This window comes from Monodelphis domestica, chromosome 2 (genome assembly GCF_027887165.1).
Source record: "Monodelphis domestica isolate mMonDom1 chromosome 2, mMonDom1.pri, whole genome shotgun sequence".
Taxonomy (NCBI): Eukaryota; Metazoa; Chordata; class Mammalia; order Didelphimorphia; family Didelphidae; genus Monodelphis; species Monodelphis domestica.
The window spans coordinates 207,818,495-207,841,510 of record NC_077228.1 but is presented as its reverse complement, the minus strand read 5'-3'; the positions used below and the strand labels follow the sequence as shown (position 1 = coordinate 207,841,510).

At 36.8% G+C, this 23,016-nt stretch overlaps 1 protein-coding gene and 1 long non-coding RNA gene across 20 annotated transcripts in view; one reads left to right on the top strand and one right to left on the bottom strand.

The window, feature by feature from the left end:
- EFCAB3 (EF-hand calcium binding domain 3) overlaps positions 1-23,016 on the bottom strand; it is a 722,802-nt gene that overhangs the window by 3,963 nt on the left and 695,823 nt on the right. For 17 of the 18 annotated variants that reach the window (XM_056817026.1, XM_056817025.1, XM_056817030.1 and 14 more), the window contains 8 exons: positions 22,726-22,779; positions 18,736-18,826; positions 9,883-9,956; positions 9,225-9,368; positions 7,536-7,607; positions 5,996-6,116; positions 2,145-2,338; positions 1,612-1,796 (listed from right to left, as the gene is read on the bottom strand). In XM_056817026.1, the coding sequence (XP_056673004.1) occupies positions 1,612-1,796; positions 2,145-2,338; positions 5,996-6,116; positions 7,536-7,607; positions 9,225-9,368; positions 9,883-9,956; positions 18,736-18,826; positions 22,726-22,779 (935 nt within the window). Of the gene's footprint in view, positions 1-1,611; positions 1,797-2,144; positions 2,339-5,995; positions 6,117-7,535; positions 7,608-9,224; positions 9,369-9,882; positions 9,957-18,735; positions 18,827-20,313; positions 20,339-22,725; positions 22,780-23,016 lie in introns of those variants that run through there. The other variant, XM_001376356.4, reaches the window with a different exon arrangement.
- LOC130457239 (uncharacterized) overlaps positions 1-23,016 on the top strand; it is a 160,018-nt gene that overhangs the window by 33,449 nt on the left and 103,553 nt on the right. Inside the window, exon 1 of one of the 2 annotated variants that reach the window (XR_008916400.1) lies at positions 17,266-17,435. The exons of the other annotated variant lie outside the window; for it this stretch is intronic. This is a non-coding gene — a long non-coding RNA (uncharacterized LOC130457239). Of the gene's footprint in view, positions 1-17,265; positions 17,436-23,016 lie in introns of those variants that run through there. 2 annotated transcript variants of the gene reach the window in all.

Below are 23,016 nucleotides of genomic sequence, written 5' to 3'. Positions count from 1 at the left end.
CAATGGAGGGAGGGCTGGATAGGGAGTTGGAAGATAAATTCAAATCCTGCCTCAGGCATTGCCTAGCTCTGTGACTTTAAGCAAATTATTTAATCTCTTTTAGCCTCAGTTCCTCATCTGATTATTGGGGAGTTTGACTTGATGACCTCCATGATCCTTTCTAAGATTTACGATTTTTGGGTGGCAGAAGTTTATTTGGTTTAAAAAATTTTTTTTTAAGTATTTTTCCATGGTTACATGATTCATGTTCTTTCCCTCCCCTTTTTCCTTCCCTTTCCCAGAGCTGACAAGCAATTAATTCCACTGGGTTATACATATATTATCACTCAATATCTATTTTCATATTATTCATTTTGGTAATATACTCTTTTAAAAACTAAACCCCACATCTAATACCCATATAAATAAGTGATAAATCAAGTGTTTTCCTTCTGCAGTTCTACTCCCACAGTTCTCTGTATGTGGATAGTGTTCTTACTTACTCATAAGTCCCTCAGAAATGTCTTGGATCATTGCATTGCTATTAGTAGCAAAGTTGATTACATATGATTGTCCCACAATGTTTCAGTTTCCGTGTACAATGTTCTGGTTCTATTCATTTCACTCCACATCAGTTCTTGAAGGTCTTTCCAGCTCATGTGGAAATTAAGCAGTTTATTGTTCCTTATTGCATAATAGTATAGTTTATTTGTTTTTTTTGGGGGGAAAAAGATAGGTTTTGCCTAAAGTCAGTGTTGTTGCTGAGTCATATCTGATTCTTTGACCCCCATTTAGGCTCTTCTTGGTGAAAATACTGGAGTGCTTTGCCATATCTTTCTCTAGCTCATTTTACAATTGAGGAAACTGAGGCCAACAGGGTTGAGTGACTGGCCCAGGATTATACAACTAGTAAGAGTCTGAGGCTAGATTTGAACTCATGAAGATGATTCTTCCTCACTCCAGGCTTATTATTCTATCTACTGTGCCACCTAGCTGTCCATAAACAATTCAGTAATTTTGCATAATTTTTTAGATCATGCATGGATAAATGTTTCTCTTTCAAAGAAAACTCTTTTTAGGGGCTTGTGTTACATTCAATACTGAACGCCTTCCAGAGTTGTTATGATGGCAAAATGAAATAGTGAGTATGAAAGCAAGAATTCAATAAACTATAAAGGGATATACAAAATATAAGCTGTTGCATCATAAAAATAAAGTAATAATAGCAATATAGTGGATAGGGAACTGTCCTTGGCATCAGGAAAGTCTGAATTCAAGTCCTGTCTTTGACACATATTGGTATGTGTCACACACACACACACACACACACACACACACAATCCAGGTAAACATATTCACTTTTATGGTTACTAGGCAACTTTTTCAGATTGTAAATTGCAGAGCAGATGTAGATGGGCATTGGCAGAGGGAAACAACTACAGGCAGAAGCAAATAGATTTAATTAAAAAAAAATACTACACATATCAACTATAGACAACCAGAGTTTAGACTCTTCAGACATTTCAATGTTTTTTAGTTTTTGGTTCAAGTATTTGGCATGGGGAGTCTAATATTAGCCCTCAATTCTACTCCACTTTTAACTTAATTGATGTGATAAAACCTTTGTCTCACCTGTGCCTTCCAGTTTCTTCTATGGAAAAAATAGTCCTCAAAGAAATGTAAAGGCTCCTTCTTCCTCAGCAACTCCAATCTTTGTAAATCTTTGAATGGCTTTCCCATAACCGTCCCATCCATATTTGGAAACAGTGGGAAGATGGGTATTTTAGCATATGGACTGTCAGAGGGGGGACTGCATCCTGACAAATGTAAGAAGGAGATTGGTATGAAATCACTGAAGGCAAGTAATAACTACATTAAGCAGAGCTTATAGGCATCACTTCTTACCTCCCTCAATATGACAATCCACTATATTCCTCTGGTACCCTAGAATCTGAGCCACCTTCCAGGAATAATAGGATTGTAAGACAAAGCTAGGTCATTGCCAGATCTGTGATGTCAGAAGACTCTCTAAATGGAAGCCTGCCTTTAGGATTTGGCTTGGGTGTTGCTCCTTAGGAATCTGACCTTAACAATAAATTCTTGTCCTAACCCCATACACTTACAGGTAAATATTTCATACAGAGAGAACAGGTAGCATGTCTTACTCTTGAGCTCTTCCAGGAATTTCAACAAATCCTTCTCGCTCATTATAGCAATGCGGGAGGCATCAGCAAAGGCAGCTGTGCTGGTCCCCTGGTTCATTGAATCCCTCTTGGACTTGCGCCTCTTTTTTCCACCGGCATCGTAACGCCTCCACATTGGCCTGCCAGCAGCATCATGATATTTTTTCCGGTAATAGCTGAAACACAGAAGAAATTCAGAAAGGGCTCTAAAGAAAAGGTTGTGATACAGCTGTAAAAATGGCTGAGTTGTTGACTTAAGAATATTAGGTGTCAAGTTGTAATTTACTTTGGTAACATTTCTTGAATAGAGTTGAACTAAATTTACTTATCAGTTTACTAATAAGCACAAACCCTTCCTTAGTCGTCTTATTCCTGTGCCTCTAAAGTCATTAGCCCTTATCCTTATTTCTTAGCTTCTCCTTTTCCTTGCAACACTAACTTGGTTATGTTGAAAATTACTATTTGGGTTTTCCTTGATTCCACTGTGGCACAGTGGGTGTACTAGAGAATCCTGATTATCAACAAACCATTAATGAGCACCAGTGGTGTCTGTGGTATTGTCCTGGATACTTAGGTACATATGCAATGAAAAAAAAGTATATTCTTAGAATTATAGATTTGGAGCTGGAAGAAACCATTTAATTCAATACCTTTGATTTACAGATGAGGAAACTGGTTAACAATGGGGAGAAGTGTCATAGACAGTTTTGATTCCAAAGCCAGTGCTCTTTTCACTATAATATCTACCCTGCTTGCCTCATTTCTTCCCTTGGAGAACTTGATTCTGTAGTCAGCTGGTTCAACTTTATGTTGTTTTCTACCCTTGATTCTCTTTTCTCTATATCATTAATTATCTCTTTTTAAAATCCAGTCTGGATTGCTCCTCCTATCAACCTTATTTACTGTTGAACAGTCCTAGAGAAAGTCATCACAGTGCCAATTACATCTTCACCTGACTGTTTCAAAGGCAACTCAAACAAAACATGTCTAAAATAGAACTACAGTGTCTTTTCCTTAAAGCTTCTTCCTTCCTCATTTTACTAGTTCTGCTGTGGATATCACCATCCTTCCAGTTACCTAGGTTTGCAATCTTTGAGTCATTCTCAACTTTTTAGTCTTTCTTCCCCAAATTAATCAGGTGCCACTTTTTTTGTCCTTTTTATTTCCATTTCTTACTTTTCTAGGACTCCTTTCCATTCACACAACTGACACATTAGTTCAGGTCTTTATCATTGCTCACTTGGATTACTGCAATAGACACTTCTTTGGCTTCAAATCTTTTCCCCTCTCCAATCTATCCTTTAGTAATTTATGAAAGCACAAGTCTGACTTTGTTACTCTTTTCCCCAAGAAACTTCAGTGGGTCCTCATTGCCTATAGAAAATACACTCTTCTTTATGGCATTTAAAGCCCTTCATGTTCTAGCTCCAACCTAGATCTCCAGATTTTTACAACACAGAATTCTTCCTTATCTCTGCTTTTGCTTTCCACAGTTTCAGACTGGTTGGGTAGAATGGGGCAAAGGTCTCTTCCCTCTGCCTGGGAGGTCCCCGAGGCAGTAGTCACGGCCTTTCATCAGTTCTTTTGCTTTTACTTGGAGGGTTTGCGTGTGTCTATGTCTGAGGAGGGGCAGGAGCCCATCAGCCCATCAAGCAGGAGTGGGGAGAGAAAACACTATACTGTATAATTATAAATGATAATATACTTTTTTATTACTTGTAGTTGCCTGTAGCCACAAATTAATATATTTGTGGGTGGACATCTGAGAAGGAGAGTTAGAAACTGAAGGAAAATTGGTGAAGGGGATAAAGAGAGAGAGGGAACATAACAAAGGAAAAGACTCAGAGACAGAGTTGAACAACATGGGCTCCAGTGTGCATGCTCCTCTGATGGTGGTAGAGTGCTGCACGTGTCCCCAATATTTTATTGGAGAATCCAGGAATGTGGAGTGGGAGGTAGCTAATGAACATGTGACGTGGCATAGGATTTAACATTAGCTCAATTGATAACCACATGGTCAAAGAGGAGGAGGTTAATCAAACATGTGACCTGTTATGGAATATGGTCTGATAAGGTGGGAGCTAGGACCCTGTGGCAACTAATGTCCTGTCCAGGAATTCTTTTGTCCTTTGGATTGTAGATTTGGAAATATAATGATCAAGAAATAATATGACCATGAGTCTGGTACATGAGCACATAGGTTACCATATCAATGCATCAATAATACTTTCAAGATGAGAATATGCCTGGGATGCTACATTATGTACTTAATGTTGGTAATGTTGTACTGTGTGTTTAACTTATAAATGAAATTTTATTATATGTATGTGATAATAAAATCACATTGCATATGGGGTCAGCAGGTGTTTGCTTATATCTGTGGTTTTAGCTATCCACCGTAGGTCTTGAAACATAACCCTTGAGGATAGAGGGCCCTACTGTACCCCTTTCTTCTGTACCCTATGAACTCGTCAAACTAGCTCCCCAGCTGTCCTGTATACATAACATTCCATCTCTTACCTTCATAATTGTGTGCAGATTATCCCTAATGCCTGGAAGACTGTCCTCATCTCCAACTCAAAGAATTTCTAGGTGCTTTTTAGAGCTTAGTTCCAATGCCTTTCAATCCTGTCAGTCTCCAATTTTTGTTTGAAGCTTTTATACTGCTACCAGATTTTTCATTTTTGATTGGATCTGTTATTTCACTGGTACAGGTAATTCCTACTGAGGAAATTTCCTCTGTCAGAATTGATTGTTATCTGCTCTGTAACTTGTAATTTTTAGAGAGTTTCCTTGAGGCATTTAGAGATTAAGTGAGAGATTAATTGATTGTGGTTCAAACAGAGATTTGAACTCAGGTCTTCCCAACTCCAAGAGAGTTGAATCTCTGTTCAGTATACTATGTTGACTCTTCCTGTTACAACCAGATTCATCTTCCTTAAATATTTACTCTTCAATCTCCCCTTTCTTTGCCCTCCCCATGCCAATGAATTCTCATTATTTGTAGGATACAGTTAAAACTCCTTAGTCTAGCATGTAAGACCCTCTACAAACTTATTTCCTCTGGGTCTGGCCAAATTGGTCTATGGATTATTGAGTATAACATATACTTTAATAGTTCCATGGTTTTGCTTATGTTTATGCTCTTTTTTCTGTCTCTGAAATGCTATCTCCTAATTTTAGAAAAAATGTTTTATAGATAGATATACTTCGATTTCTTGGAGAGATCTGCTTTTAGTGAAGTTTGCTATCTAATGCCCACTATGGAATAAGAAATCCAACTTGAAGGAAAATACAAAGGGGAGGGTAGATGTTCCTTCACCTTCTACTCCCAAGGATCAATCTTTGGACTCTGCTTAGCCTCAGGGTGTCCTTGGAGGGATCTGAAATGTATTTTGCATTATTTCTTCATTAAATGAGTCCTGACTATCTGTGGGAGGTAAATATTTTCTGGTCCAAATTAAGTTCCCATCACAACTCCAAAACATACTGGAATCAGTAATCTGGTTTTTAGAAATGTCTTGGCTTTCTGTGATCCTCTACCATGGGGAGGAGTTAGGTGGAATCTTACTTTTAAAGGATCAGAGTATTTCCACTTCTAATCTCTTGGATTTATAGCCCTAGAGTGGGTTAACTCAAATTGACATGGCTTGGTTTGTATAGGTGAATGGGGGATGTGTCAGGTAACATGTATTTATGCAATTTCCAGGTGCCTTTTCCTTCATATTTGATGTCACTTCTGTTGGATCCCATGCTTATAAGAAAGTGGTAGTTTTGTCCCTGTGTTACTTAAGAATTTTTCCAAGAAGGCAATTTTTTTCCTGGACACTCACCATACTATGTCTATCATAGACTTCCTAGGCAGCGCTGCAGTTTCCACCAGCTTTGACAGCATTTCAAACAACAGGATCCCAGTAGAATCAACAAGATCTGAATTGGGGTCAGTTTCTGGGACTAAGGAGAAAAGGGAGAATTCAAAGTACATTCTTTACAAACCATCTACCTTGAATACAGCAGTTTCCCTTAAGGAAGGAAATAAATTATCTTTAGTAAACATAGGAGGCAATGAAGTTTAGTAGAAGAGCTCTGCATGCATTTTACTTGTTGCTTATGTGATCAGGGGCCCATATCTGAGTTCTGTTTTCTTCCTCTGTAAAATGAAATGGATGGACTAGGTGATTTCTGAGTTCCTCTCCCTCTCTGATGTTTTGCGGTTCTGTGATTCTATCTGCAACTGCAACCAAGTGACTCATTCATTAATATGGAAGGAAGTGACTAAAAAATGTCACATTGAGCATCTTCTTTAAATGGAGGGAAGTTTCATTTGATCTAGTTACAAGTTTGGGTTATAAAACATTTTTGAAATAATAAAATTATGACTGAAGGGTCAGCTGGGTAGCTCAGTGGATTGAGTGCCAGGCCTAGAGACAGGAGGTCCTAGGTTTAAAGCTGGTCTCAGAGGTTAAGTGACTTGCCAAGGGTCACACAGCTAGGAAAAGTCTGAGGTCAAATTTGAACCCAGAACCTCCCATCTCTAAGCATGTCTCTCAATCTGTTGATCCACCTAGCTGCCCCCAGATCTCTTCATTTTCAGATTAATTCATTTGTAGGCCACTGATTTGAGAGGAGAGTACTCATTATCTTAGAAACAACCTCAAAACTTGGTTTGGGTTCCCAGGTCATTGTCCCCTAGTGACTGAAAATATCTGTGGTACCAACAGAACTCTTTTTTAAACATTTAATTAATTTTTTATTTTAAATTTTATTTTAAAACATTTTCCATGGTTACATGATTCATGTTTTCTTCCTCTTCTCTCCCCTCTCCCATTCCAGAGTTGACAAGCAGTTCCACTGGCTTATACATGCATTATCACTCAAACCGATACAACTCTTTTAATTATACTTCACAACCATTTAAACTAAGCCTTGTTTCAACCGTGGAAAAATGCATTTCTCTGAAAATATGTCATAATGAGGATGGAGAAGAATTGGTCTTAGCAGCTGCTATAGAGTCAGTTTATGAGGAGCATACTTTTCTATGCTTCTTTAGCTGCTAAAGAGAAAGCTTCACTCTTTTTGGGGGGAGAAGGAGGGTTGGGCATCAATCATAAGAGAAGAGACCCCTCCAGGTCCAATTATACAAAGGGATACTTATATAACTCAGGTAATAGGATTTGGGGCTGTAGACTCACCCTTCTCTAACCCTGATTCCCATGGGAGGGTTGAATACTTAATTATATGAATTTGATTAGCAGGCTCAAAGATACCATTCAATGGGCAAAAGTATCATAGCTCAAATCATACATTCTAAATAAGTCTCAGTACAATTTTAGTGTCTATTGTCAGCTATTTTCCCTTTGGTGTTTCACTCACCAACAGCCTGGATAAAGCGATCATCATCTGTTAAAACAGTGAGAAAGTCTGGAAAATTCAGCTTTCCATCTCCTGCAATAGAAATCTCAGGATTAGGAAAAGCATACAAAGAATTTGAAACTCAACAGTACAAATAAATTGTTATAGTACCAGACTTGGATCAAACAAACTGAGTTTTGGCCTTAGCTCTTATCAAGTATTTTATGCAGAATAGGTAGCAGCCAGGTGGATAGCCCTGGTCTGGAATCAGGAAGATCTGGGTTCAAATAGGGCCCTCTCAAGCACTTACTTAATAGCTGTGTGATCTTTGGCAAGTCACTTAACCTGCCTCAGTTTCCTCAACTCCACAAAGAGAACAATAGTAGGATTTATCTCCCTTGAGTTTTTGGGAGAATCAAATGAAATAATAAGAGTAAAGCATGTATCACAGTGCCTGGTACAAAGTAGGTGCTTAATAAATTAATGTTTCCTTCGTCTCTCTATCTCTCCCTCCTTCCTCCATCCATTCATCCCTCCTTCATCCCTTTTTTCTTCCTTCCTTCTGACCTTGGGTATGTCCCCTTATCCTTGTGATTCTCAGCTTCTCCTTTATAAAGCTTAATGGAGATTAATATAAATTTCTATATTTATCTTTTAAAAATGTACAGGGTTAGGGGTGTTGTGGCTAAACAAAATCTCTTAGGGGGCTAGTAAACTACATGAGTCAACAGAGTGATGTGGCAACATTTGGTATACCACTTAGTAGAAGGCAGGTGCTTGTGAAATGTTTGTGGAATTGAGAAAAAGACAATGTGGTTTCATACTACATGAATAGAGGACTATAATAATAACTTTCATATATATATATATACTTTAAGGATTAAAATATGTACTTTAAGTATTCCAAAGCACCTTAAACCTCTATTAAGCCTTATAACATCTACATTTACATCTCATTTTAGCCTGAAAATAACCATGTGAAGTAGGAATTATTGTTACCTTCTTTTTACAGATGAAGAAAATGAAGATAAGAAAGAGTAAGTTACTTGCCTAGGGTCATAATGTGATAATGTGACTGAGGATTTGAATTCAGGCCTTCCTGATTTCTGAGTCCAATACATATACTGTATGTGGGTAGTGTATATATATATATATATATATATATATATATATATATATATATTGCAGCTAGGTGGCTAAGTAGATAGGGTTGGGCTTGAAGGCAAAAAGATTTGAGTTTAAATCTGGCTTCAATACTAGCTATGTGACTCTGGGTAAGTCACTTAACTTCTGTTCACCTCAATCCATTGTAGAAGGAAATGGCAAACCACTCCAATATCTTGCTAAGAAAATCCCATAATGGGATCATGAATAGTTGGACATGACTGAATGATATATATACACATTCAGGGGGCCAGACTTCTGTCTAAATGTTGGGAATTTTCCTCACTAGGGGCTCAGAACAAATGTGATTGTATTCCTGATTTTCATTTGCCATTAATGCCCTAATGTTGTAGAAGAGGGAATCACATGGAGCTGCAAGACCATTTTATTGCCCCTAGGCTTAAAATGAGCTCATTATTATAACAGAGGGTTATACAATTACTACTACTAGTAAACTACTAATAACAGTTTAGGCACTCAGAGAAGCCAAAGACACACATTAGAAGGTTTTATTGAGGCAATATAATTAGAAGATCAAGTACTTACTGTCAATATCAGCATAATCTAGTTCATCCTGGATTTCTTGATTTGTTAGATCAATCCCCAGTTTAGCTGCAGTAGACTGTAACGCATGTGAATCAATGCAGCCTGTTTCATCCTTGTCAAAGCACTCAAAAGCATCTAGGAAGGCTACAAACAAGGAATCAATCCAGCAATTAGTTGGGCTGGGCAACTAGTCAAGCAGAAAGGACATTATGTGCTTTTTAAAGCCAAGGGTCCCAGCTGATACTAATGTAATTAAACCAGACAATATAACCACAGCTGGTTGGAAATTATATTCTGAAGTGTTGAAGAAAGCTCATTATCAGGAAGAGGCCAAAATCTCCTTCCCTGAAATTTTAACTGAATCCTTGGCTGAAAACGGAACCAAACACCATTTTTTAAAAAGAAAAGTGGATCAAAGGTCCATTCCACTTTCAAATCCCACCCATTACCAAAAAAAGTACCCAGTTAACTATTTCAAACTAAAATCAGTTCTATGTGTTTCCTCAAATTGTAGAATGGGAATAACAGTAGATGATCATATTCTCCAAACCTCACAGCAAACTAATGTTTACTTAAACTCAAGCTTTAATTAATTCAAAATAGCAGATATCTTAAGAAGCTCATTTTGGGGGATGGCTAAACTCTAATTATAACATACCATCCAGTTGTCCTTGAGTTAATCGTTCTTTGTGTTTAACATGGTCCTGAAGAAAGCCTTGGAAGTCTCTACCCCTGTGTTGAGAGAATGAAAGATTCAATACAAACTAGAAACTAATAGGATGTTAGTTGTGCTCCTAAGTTTAGTTCATGGGAAAGAAAAGAACCATTAAGTAGAACTAGTTTTTACCAGATTGTCCAGGTTTCTTGCTTACTGACTATACAGGATGGGCAGGAAAAGAACACATAGGTGCCTGGCCAAAAGTTCAACCCAGGCTTCATTAAACCTTGCCCCCCAAGTGATGCTTCCAACTTTAGGGAGGTCCATATTGTGTCAATAACAGAAAGGAGAGCAAGCTTTCAAATAGAGGGGAATTTTATTGTCACAAAAACTACTCCTGTGCACTATGCTGTCCCTAAAATGGCATGATAACTCTGAAAAGGAGTAAATGATTGAAGAACTCAAAGAAAATAATATCACTAGATACTGCTAGCAGTTATAGATAACATCCCTCCTCTCCACTTATCTGAAGAGACAGTTTGGTATAGTGGAAAGGAGGCTTGATTTGGAGTCAGACACAAATTAAAATTTTTACTGTCACTTGATAGCTGAACTCGACTGAGGACAACTCATTTAAGTTCTCTAGGCCTCAATTATTCATCTCTAAAATCAGAAGTTGGATTAGATGGCCTCCAAGGTCCCTTCCAACTCTAAACATTACATTTTAACTAGCAAGGGAGAGGAGTGTTACCTTCTTGTGAATATATTTCAGTGTAATGTTAGTGGTAAAAGCAGTCCTTTGTGACTACATTAGGAGTGACTGTGGCCAGAGAAGAATTATTGTTTTTATATAGACTCTAGTAAGCTTCCAGGAGGGTAGACAAAGCTAAAATATCACTGCCAGATGACTCTAAGGGAACAACTTTTATTTGCTGCATTGTAGAAAAGTAACCCTAGGAGGAACACATTTATAATGGATCAGACTGGTGATGTTACACCAGTCCTTCTGCTCTCTGGATTTCCTATGAAATGGCGCTCATTAACACCCATTATAGAGGCTGAGAGGGGGTACAAGAATTTGTTATGGTGGCAAGAATCCAGTTTGATTCAGTTTCATAGATGTTAGAAAATACTCAGTAGTATAGATGAGGGAAAAAGTGAGTGCAGCTAGAACAAAATGGAACTTGTTCTTGCTTGTCTCATAAGATTTTTGATAAGTCTGGATGGAGAAAGTGGAAGCAAGCCTTGAGATGCCATCCCCTTAGTATTTCATTAGGACTCTTATTGTTGAATATGGGTTCAAAGCATCATCTGTAACTTTTACCTTTTTTTAAGCATGATTATTTAGAGAGTAATGAGGCAAGATGGTAAGTGCTCAAAGAAATTTCTGTTTACAAATTAAAATGAAAAGGCAAAATGCAAACCCTTTGTAAAAAATGAGTGTCTGGCAGTCTGAACATTACAAACAAATGGCTCAAATCTTTAATTATAGCAGAAGTTTGAGACTGCGCAAGGTGCACTTTGAGCTGTTTTAAAAAAGGAATCTGTGGCACTTGAGAAGTTGTTCTTCTGAAATAGTTTAGTAAAATTAATATGGATTTTGATCCCAGATTCCTGAATTACTTTGCTCAGAAAATTAGGAAGGGCAAATGGTAAATATCTTTGGTCAATTAAATTATGTTGTTACATTTTCATTATTAGTCAGCCAATAATCAAAAGTCTTCAGTATTAGAATTAATTCCAAGCCACCAGATGTAGCTTCCAGTGAATGTTTTCATACAAACAACTTTTAGCCTTGTTGCTTGTAGCATGTCATGGAAGTATATTTTCCCCCCAAAAGACATAATTTATGGCTGCTGGGTTATTATCATTGTAGATTTAGAGCTTATGATAACTTGTATTCCTTAGACAGTTTCTCATCTGACTATGTGCCTCTCCTATGCCCAGATCAAGATATGAGCCAATCTGAGATGCCATGAAATTTGAATTGCTTAAGAAAGTGGGTCAGAGAAGTCTTCTAAAATGAAGATTTCCAGGGGAGGTTGCGTGTTTGTGATTTGAAGTGGTAATTAGTTTATGACCCTTGCATGTAAGACTGCTCTTTCAGCCAGTGAAATACCTAGACTTAGATTTAGCTAAGTGATATAGAAGATAGAGCATTGGGCTTGAGAAATAGTGAGATCTGAATCCTTCCTCAGAAACCTATTAGTTGTGTGACCCTGGACAAGTCATTTATCACTCTGGGTCATCAATTTCTTTTCTATAAAATGGGGATACTAAGATCATCTACCTAAAAAGGTTGTTATAGTGACTAAATGAGATAATATAAGTGCTTTGCAAGCCTCAAAGAGCTAAATAAATGCTAGCTATTATTATGATGATCAGATAAGCATATAACCATAAATAATAACACACTGCCATAAATTTAGAGTACTTCAAAAATTAATTGACAATATTTTTTATGGTTACATGATTCATGTTCTTTCCCTTTCCTCCTCCCTCCCCCCCTCCCATAGCCAATGAGCAATTCCACTGGGTTTTACATGTATCATTGATCAAGACCTATTTCCAGAGTACTTTCTTAACAATAGCCCTGTGAGGCAAACAGTTCAAATGTTATTACTTTAATTTTTTTTTAACCCATATCATCTGTCTTAGAATGTATTGGTTTCAAGGCACGAAAGCAGTAAGGGCTGGGCAATGGGGCTTAACTTGCTCAGAGTCACACAGCTAGGTAGAGTGTGAGGCCAGATGTGAATCCAGGCCCTTCTGTCTCTAGATATGGCTTTCTATCCACTGAGACACCCAGCTGTCCTGCTAGTATTATTGTTTTGACAATGTGGAAACAGAGTTTCAGAGAGGTTAAGGGACTCACTCTCCTAAGACCACAGGATTATAGATTTAGAGTTGGATGAGACCTTAAAGGTCATTCAATAAAACTCCACCTTATTTTACAGATAAGAAGAAACAGAGGCCAAAGAGTGACTTGCTCCAAATTATACAACTAATCAATGCCAAAATATGAACCAGGCTTCTTGACTTCAAATCCAGAGCCCCTTCCTGACACTATCTTAATAATGAATCAGAGTTTCTAGTGGAGTACTTGTGGTGACATAATTGTGACACTTGGTAATCCACATGTAACATCTCTGCGCCCCATCTAGGTGATATCTGGAGTGCTTTGGTAGTGGCACTGCGTTGTAAGAAGTTCATATTTGTGCTACTTCCCTTAAACCTAGAGGACAACAGTGGGTCATTTAATTAATTAATTATCTGGTGAAAGAGTATAATATCTGAATTATGCAGACGCTACATTCCTTTGAACCTTCAATCAGTACTTTTGTTTCAGAAATGTGCACAGATGGGATAGCCTCCTCTGGCCACCAGAGGGCACTAAGCCTACAAATGTGTAGGCTGTTTCCTAACTACTGTGGCTGGTGGCTTTAAACCATGCTAGTGGGGTTTGGGATTTAGCCAACAGGGCCTGCTGCTCAAACATAAAATATAATCAATTATCATAGAGCCATCATTCTAAACCATAATTTTTTTCCCTCTATGACAGTCCACTTTCCAAATACTCAGCTACTTACTCAGTATACTGTGGTCTTCCTCTGAGAAGAGTTGTTTCTCATTGCTCCTCACCTACTACCTCTTAGTCCCCCTCCCACCTTCCTCAATACTCAGCTCAAACCTCACTTTTCCATTGCTCCTACATGCTAATGTCTTCCCCTGCCCACCTGAGATAACTTTATATCTTCTCAGCATATATCTTGGATGGACCTATTTATGTATTGTCTCCTTTAGAATATAAGCTCCTAGAAGTCAGGACCAGTTTTTGTCTTTGTGTCTCTAGTACCAAGCATATATGAAGCACCTAATTAATGCCTGTTGTTCAATTAATTTAAAATTTTTCTTCTATAAAAAGGAGTCAATGCTGAAACTCTTTACATATATGCTAGAAGGCACATCAGATCCAATTCCACCATTTACAGATGAGAAAATGAAAGAATGGAGAAAAGAAGTAATTTGCCCAATGTCACATAGCTAGTTAATAAGAAAGTTGGAAACAAATGGAAGAGTGGCTCATAGTCTCTCTGTGGATAGGCAATTAAAAGGAGTGTCTGTTTTTTATCTTTAAGGTCTCTTCAAAGATTTGGCCTGTCATATTTCATATTTTTATGATGTATTGGAGTCAGAGCTACATGTTTCATTATGCTTTTGGAGCTCCTTGGAGTGGCAAGGGAAAAGGCAACTGAGGAGGAAGCAGAAAAGAAAGGGCCCTGGTAAGAAAGCAATAAAGGGTGAGAGATGGCAGCTTTAAGACATCTTCCCTGAATTTCTTTTTTCCTCCAGTTTGAAGACAATGAAGTATTTACTTATAGCCAGCAGTCAAAAATTGATGCGGCATAGTGAGTAGAATGTTGGACTTAAAATCAGGAAGACCTAAGATCAACTCTTATTTCAGACTGTTATAATTTGCGTGATTTTGGGCAAGTCAAAGTCACTTAACCTTTCAATACATTTCAACTTCCTCAATTATAAAACCATAGGGTTGAACTCAATGACTTCTAAGATTTCTTGTAGTCTTAGATCTCTGATAGTATTATTCCTGATAGTAATGTGATAGAGATATGAATTGTCTGGGTGTCAAAGAAACATAGTCAGACATTAGGAGCATTAAAATTTAGTTCCTATAATTATCTAAGGAATGCTATGAAAGGCTCTCTACTTCAAGGATTGCAGCAAGGTTCTCAATTACTCTCTGTGTGAGTGAATGAATTCATCTTCTCCTACCACAGTGTTGAGAAAAAGGAATAAATGAAGAGGCACCAAAAGTATTTATTTTATTCTTCCATTGCATAAAAGCATCATAAGGAGGATAAAGAGACCAGTTTTCCCTTCTAAGGAAGGGGTTTGGGCTTTAGGAGGCACATTCAGGTTAGATATGAAGGTGAGGGCTTCTGTTTTATTGGATACCTCTCTATGTCACAATTTTCTATGTGTCTGTGTGTGTATAGGATGTGAAATAAATTCAATGATGACTTGAAAAGGAGAAAAATTCAGGGAGTTTGAAGTTCATGAATATTAACTGGAGTAGATTGAAATTGAGCCATGCTTTGGAAACTTGGAAGTAGCTAGCGACATACATGTCTAAAAGCAATAAGAAACATAATTTCACTGGACACTTAGTCATCTCATATTGCCAGGCCCATAATGTGCATTTGCAAAAAGACCAATATGATGATAATTACAGCTTAGGCATCTATATTTGTTGCAAGGAAGGAGAAAGCAGAACAATCCAGCTAAGAACTCTATCAGATTTCTGAATTAAATCAACATATACCTTACTACTAGGAGTCTTTTATGTAAAAGTGGGCATGGGAGATGAGAATGAAAACTATATTGGAAAACAGATGTATAAAATGATATCCATTCTATCTTTCATGTAAGGGTGGCTGTTACTTTACCTTCTTCTTGATATTTGCAATACTAAAACAGTTCCTTAGACAACAAACTGTAGTGTTCATGGAATTTTATTTTGTTTACTTTTTTAAAGAAGAGTGTTAGGAACTTCTGGACATGGTAAGCAGCAAGTGACATTCAAAAAGTGAAATTGAACTGGTTGTCAATGGAAGAATAATTTCTGTATCAGATGTCTATGCATAGTCAGAACATAGATTTATTCAAAGAAAGATGAAAATCAATGCCAAATGAAAAGAATAAAAATTACAAGATGCAGTAAGCAATTAAGATAATTAGCCTAATTTAATTAAATAAACTGTTGACATAAAAAAGGGAAATGGATAAAAGAACAGAGAATGACAGACAGGGTTGCACTATTTTACAATATAAACTTGTTTTCAAAATCTTATAGTGGCAAGATAATAGAAGATTGTGAGCAATATCACTTCACAAAATAGTAAGAAGTATTGTAAGAAAACAAAATTTATAGAAATCTTGTAAGAAATATTATTATGCTAGATTCCTTGGAGAGAATTTAAGGATGAATTGGAAGGAGGGAAAGAAACAGATAGAAAATGGAAAATATTTGTATTATTATAACAAACTATTCTCTCCATCAGTGATAGTGGAATCATAACATTTGGATTGAAGAAGTGAAAATGACAGTAAAGAAAAAAATTAGACAAGTAGCAGGATTGGATAAAGAATACAAAGAAAAGATCTATGGTGGAGATGACAAAACTTTGAGGGTATTGAGAGATCAGCCTTCTATCTGAAAAAAGATATTAAAGACTAGGAAAAATCATAGATGTTATTATTATTAAAAAAAGAATATCAAGAAAATATTGATAACTAATGACCCAAAGACCTCCTTTTCTATCTCTATAAAATTTAATGAGAGTAATTTACATATTGATTCTTTGATGAAGGAATGAAAAGGCAACAGAGTGCTGCAAACAAACCTTGAGAGCTGACTATATTTTTGATTTAAAAATATGGGGAATATAACTTCCCACCATGAATACCATTTGTTGACTAAAATAAATGCCAACAAAATGCTCTCCTTCAGCTAGCAGCCTTCCAGGTATATGTGGAAAATTGCAATGTCCATCAATTGTGGAATGATAAACAAATTGTGGTATGATTGTGATGGAACACTACTGTGTGATAAGCAACAATGAGCAGCCTAATTAAAAAACAAACAAACCTTGGAAAGAACTACACAGGATAATGGACAGTGAAATGAGTAGGACCAAGAGAACATCATATATACAGCTACAGATTTAATACTTTAATAAATTGTGAATGTTATCTCCAAAGGATGAATTAAAAAATGAAAACATGAAAGACATAATTTATAAATCCCTCTCCCTCTCCCTCTCCTTCTCCCTCTCACCCTCTCCCTCTCTCTCTCTCTCTCTCTCTCTCTCTCTCTCTCTCTCTCTCTCTCTCTCTCTCTCTCTCTCTCTCTCCCCCTCTCTCCCTCTCTCCCTCTCCCTCTCCCTCTCTCCCTCTCTCTCTCTCTCTCTGATGCAGGAAAGGGGGGGAGGGAGGGACTGAGACACTTGTAAATAAATTCTATTAGCGATTTTTAAAAAATTCTTTAGAAATGTTAACAATGATAATTTTGTTTTCTGATTCTGAATTAGGCATAAAACAATGAGAAAGGTATTTGCTACTGTTATGGAGTATGTTTAGCATAAAGTCCTAATCAAAAAATCTTTCTCTGTCTCTTTGTCTCTGTCTGTCTGTCTCTCTCTCTGTTAACTCTGCCATTTATAGGGCTATTCTTTTATTTTACAAATGAGGAAGATGAAGCCCAGAGTAGTTATATAATTTGTTCTTTTGGGGATCAGAAGGAAGAATCAGAAGAAAGGGACAAACTTAGGCTTGACATCAGGAAAAAGTCCCTAATAATTAGAGTTATCCAAGAGTAGAAATTGACTATATTGGTACAGGGCAGGTTCTCCAAAACTAGAGATCTTCATTCTGGGATTCTATGTTTTAGATTCCATGGAACATGGAATGATGTCAGAACAGTCACAGTAACAAATAACCTCAATGGCAATGGACATGACAATGAGCTTGAGGTACAGCTTATAATAAGATATTACTTTGAGATTGAGAAGATGCCATTAAGGACATGTTGGCTGGAAAAGGAAGTGGGCCAGTAATAGTGTGTTGGGTGGATCCTCTATGGATAACTGATAGAAGGATATGAAAAAGAATTAAGTTACTATCAACACTGGAAGGAATATCTATGCCAGTGAAATCAAAGATCAGTTGAAGGACTGAAGGAGAATATGAAGACTTGGGTAAAAACTTAACAGTGGAAGCCATGATCAGAAAACTAAAACAAAATTAGGTTGTTTTCTGGACTTTGTATCTTCCAGTGTTGTGTAGGAGCAAAATGTCTTTTTCAGAAATGAGTAGAGAAAAGAAAATAGGAACTAATCACACTTCTTCCCCCTCCCATCTCAAACTTGTTGAATACATCTGCCATATGGGACTCTCTCTAAATCAGCCTTTTCTTCCTCTTCTCTCTCTTAGCTTCTTTTGTTTCAATTTGGTCAATCCCATGGACTAGGAAAAGCTTCCCATATTTTCCCCTCTCTCTTTTTTTTAAACCTTTACTTTCTTTCTTAGAATTGATACTAAATATCGGTTCCAAGGCGGAACTGTAAGGACTAGGTAATTGGGGTTAAGTAACTACTTGACCAGGGTCACACATTCTGTCTGAGGTCACTTTTGACACCAGGACCTCCAGTCTCCAGGCCTTGCTCATTATCCAATGAGTCATCTAGCTATCCCCCCCCCCCATATTTTCTAAATGGTAGTTTCTCTTTTTTATTGGGTGTGACTTAATTTGAAATATATACCAATTTATTCCCTCATGCAACTGAAGATGGGAGGAATTATAAGCAGTCAAGAGGGTATCTTATGCAAAGGGTTCCTGTCATAGGACGGCTATGCCATTGCTTGCCAGAATCCCACATTGCACCAGATGTTTTGCTCTGCACTGCTTACAGAGTTGTAGACTCTCAGAATTGGAAGGAACAGGTCTTACAAATTATCTAGTCCAATCTTAATAGAGTTTAATAGTGCCTTATTTTGTGGAAGGCTTTGTATTAGGCTTTGGGAGCATAAAAACAAAAGAGGAATAAAACCAGTTTCCTTTTCTCTAGGAGCTTATATTCTACCATGGGATATCAGTTTAAATGGTGTCCTTTGTAATGTTATATCTTTTATTTCAAACATTTAAAAACCTTATTCTGAGAAGAGGTCCCTGGGCTTCACCAGACAGCCAAAAGGGTCCAGGACATAAAAAAGGTGAAAAATTGCCATTCTATTCTAATTGCTTTTCAATCTTTGTGTCTTTTAATTACCCACCTGATGTGACTTGCTGGAATTTTTGTCAGGGGTTTCAGTTTATACTTTAGCTTAGAATCAGAAGAAACCGACATTTGGCTGGTGACTCCGTCTGGAATTCAGAAAACAGAACTAAGTGATTAGTCCACAGATTCCTTCATGTTCCTCTGTACCTTACCCTGCTTAGGACTTTCTACAAAGTAAAATAAAACTCCAAGTACTATAATAATAATAATAATAATAATAATAACTAGCATTTATCTGATGCTTTAAGATTTGTAAAGTATTTCATAAATATTATCTATTTTGTCCTCACAACAACCCTGACAAGGAAATGTTATTATTATCCCCATTTTACAGATGAGGAAACTGAGGCAGACACAACTAAACTTTTAGTCACAAAGCTACTTAAGTGCTTGAGGCTAGATTTGAATTCAGTTCTTCCAGACTCTAGGTCCAGTACTTTATCCACTGTGTCACCTAGCTGCTTCTATTCTATGTATAATATAGACTCTGAAGGACAAATAAAGTTAAGGAAATGTTTTCAAAGTGTGGCTGTGTCATCACCTGTGTCAGGGTGTGTAAAGGAGAGACAGCCTCCTTTCCATTTCCCATAACCTTAGAGAGATTTAAGGGAATGGGGACACTAACTATTTTCTCTCTATCTCCCCATTTTCATCAGTACAGCCCCAGGAAGCAAAGCCAGGTAGGTTCTGAGGGAAAGTTAGTCACTTAGAAATAAAACTTGCCACATCCAGGGAACAGTCTAATGTCACAACGGAACAGAGAAAAGTTTGTCATATTTATTTCCATTTTGGAGATGCCTAGTCATTCATACACCCAGGGCACTTAAACTCTTTTATGTGTGTAGATTTTTTTTTAATAGTGTTTTCACTGTCCCATATGCTTTGAACCTAGGTAGCCTATCCTTACTTTGCCACTTTCTATAGGCAATAGCTATTCTGTCCTTTGTTGCCTGGTGGGGCTAGGAGCAGAACGATGGCCCAGTTAAGCCAGACCCTTCCTGAATACACCTCAAAGCTATCCCTCCTTTTACCTTCCTGTTCTCCTTATGGGTAATGTCTGACTGTCAGCCTAGCAGGGCCTGGAGGGATGGGAGCCAGTATTCAGGGCCTGGGCTGGTAGGGGCTTTTCCTTTGTTTGTATGCTTGATTTTTATGCTCTAAATTATCTTCAAAAAAAAAAAAAGACGGTTGTCTCCAGCAAAGTTGCTGATGAGGAAGAAGAATGGAAGAACAAGTGTTAAATAATGCAGTCAAAACAAAAAACAAAAATAGGAAATAACTCTAGTGGATTTCTCCTAAAGACCCCCAGTCAAAAGACTAGAAAGTAATTGTTTCTGAAAGTTGCTGCATGGGTGGGGAACTTATTACCTAGCTAGGAAGATCTCAAGAGGGCCTCCAAACCTACAAACCCTATCACTCTAAAATCCACCCCGACATTCAATATCAGCATTAGTTTTGACTATTTTTTGACCCCTGTGCAAAAGTGACAGGTGGCAAATCAAAACTGGAATCTTGGCATAGAATCCCACTGAGTTCTGAAGTTTAAATAACAAATTTAAACTATGCCACTCACCACCTCTGGGCCTTGATCAGCAAATGATCAAGAACCCAATAAGGGGTTTATTCCATCATACAACTGTGACCTCACTGCTCATTCTTATGGAAAGAATATCACAGAGGATCCTTGCAATCTCAGAGTGGCTTGCCCAGTAGAGCAATATTCCTGGTTTGTGTGAATCTGTATGTGTATGTGTGGTAGAAAGGAAGAATCTTGAAATCTTAGAATTTTAGAAGTGGTCAGAAATTTTGAACAGGACATATGAAAAGAGGAAGACTTTTTCTTAAACCTTCCATGAACAAATTTGCTTGTTAACAATTATTTGAATTAAAATTAAGCAGTTTATACCTGGCTATTCTGTTCTCAATCCCTGACCATTCTAATCCTTCCAAGTCAAGATGAATGGCGTAGAAGGAAGATTTCATTAATTGGTAAGCCAAAATGGCTGGAAAGAAAAGGAATATTAGTAACTGTAGAGAAAAGAATGCCAACTCTGTTGGTGACTTCCAGTTTATAAGTGAATATTACTACAGATATCCCTGAAAATATATTTTGGAAAACTGTTGGTTTTAAAGTTTTGCACCTGAGGGAAATATTGGAAAACCTAGCATTCAGCCAGGAAACTTTCAGAAGCCCTTTCTAGAACAAACAAACCAAATTCCTATTTTTAAAATTAAAAAATTTAAATTTAATATTTAATGTTCCTTGGGAAGATGGGCTTAAAGACAGGAATTAATGGAAATGACTAGTGTCATTTTAGAAATTTAGAATTTTAGAATTTTAGAAAATTTAGAAGAACACAAAAGAGTGTTTTTCTTTGAGCTCAATAGATGAGAACCTCACTTTCTATTATTCCATAAACTCTAGTGCCTTGCTCTTGCCTCTAGGATCAAATATAAACTCAGATTTTAAAAGCCTTCTGTAATTTGGCCCCATTATTACTTGATTCTATAATTCAGCCCCAACTGGCCTTCTCTCTATTCCTATTATTTCCCCCCTCTTTCTTTGGCTCTATCTCATGCCTATATGATACTTCTTCCTCATTATCAATTATAGAATCCTTTTCTTCTTTAAAGATGCAGCTCAGGCATCATTTTCTTCCACATGAAACCTTTCCTGATTTCCTTATTTTCTAGAGAGAAGCTTCCCTCTCTAACTACTTTATATTCATTATGTATACATATATATATATATACATATATATATATAAATGCAGATTATATATATGTGTTGTGTTTTTCCTAATAGACTATATAATTTCCTTGAGAGTAGGGATATTTTGGAGAGCATTTACATCTCTAGCACTTAGCACAATGCCTGGCACATAATGTTTGATCATCTACTTGATTTTTCAATTATAATTCCTCTATGGCAAGGGTAAGCCATCATTTTTACTATTAGTAAGGCCATGCAATATCTATAGATGGCAATGGAAGTTCCAAGATTAAGGCAGAGAAGAAGAAAAATGAAGAAAAAGAAAGGAGGGTATAAGGACATGAGAAAAGAAAGGCAAATCATAGAATGCTACAATTTTAGAAAAATTAAAATAAAAAACCAAATAAAATGCAACAAAAAGAAACATAGTGGATATAAATAGACTATTGTAGTGAGTCATGTGTTAATAACTCAACTTGTGTACAAAATGTGACCTAAGTATGATTGGGAAAAAAAATGAGCTGGCTAGGTAGTAAGAATGAAGAGACAACAGATAGGCCAGCCTAGGAGCTAACTTGGTATTTTTAAGACACTAGAAAAAAAGATCAGAAAGCCTATAGCCCATTGGATAGAGCAACTTTAGAGGATTAATAAAATTAGAATTGTATAGAATGAGGATGCTTGGAAAAGTTATGATTTATATGAACAGAGGAAATACCTATACTGAAGAAATAGTAGATTCACTAGGTGAAATTGCTCCATGCTATTTTGTTTGTTTGAAATACTTTTACAGAGTGGAAAAAAAAACCAACTTTAATTATTGCCACTTCTGACCTTTTCATTCTGCTATCTATACATATACAACTCTCCACTCAGGTATCTATGCTGTTTACAAGCTACAGTGATATCTTTTAGGCATCCCAGATACAGTGAAAATGCCTAAAGGGTGTAGTACTAAGTGATAACTGCCAAGTTTTTCCACTTATTTGGCTTAGAATTGGGCAGTTTGTATACTACCCTGGGAAAAGAATTTAGTTTAAAAAATCTCAGAGAATGAAGCTTTCAACAACAACAAAAAAGACTTATTTGCCAAAATTCAGAGTTATATGGAGAAAAATTAGCTAATTAAAATTTAACATTCTCTTTTAATAGATAGCTTAAAGAATAGGGCCGACAAATCAAATATAGGAAAAAATAATGAGTTTTTAGTAATAAGTTTGAGGCACCAAAATCTCGGTTTTATAACATCATCTCATATTGCTTATTACTTACCTTTAATGGACCTTGAAAATTCCAGCAGTTTGTCGAGATCCACCTTTCCATCAGCTATAAGTCAAGGATAAGATGAGACTTAGAAGCAATGATAATAAAAATAATTTAAAAATAAAAAAATAATAGTAGGATGCTATCAGAAAAACCTGGAAGACTTACATGAACTGATACAAAGTGAAATGAGCAGAACCAGGAGACTATTGTAATACTATATGATTATCAACTGTGTTAGGAAAAAAGCTTCATGTACAAAGTGATGCTTGAGTCGAGTTTTGAAGGAAACAGACTTCT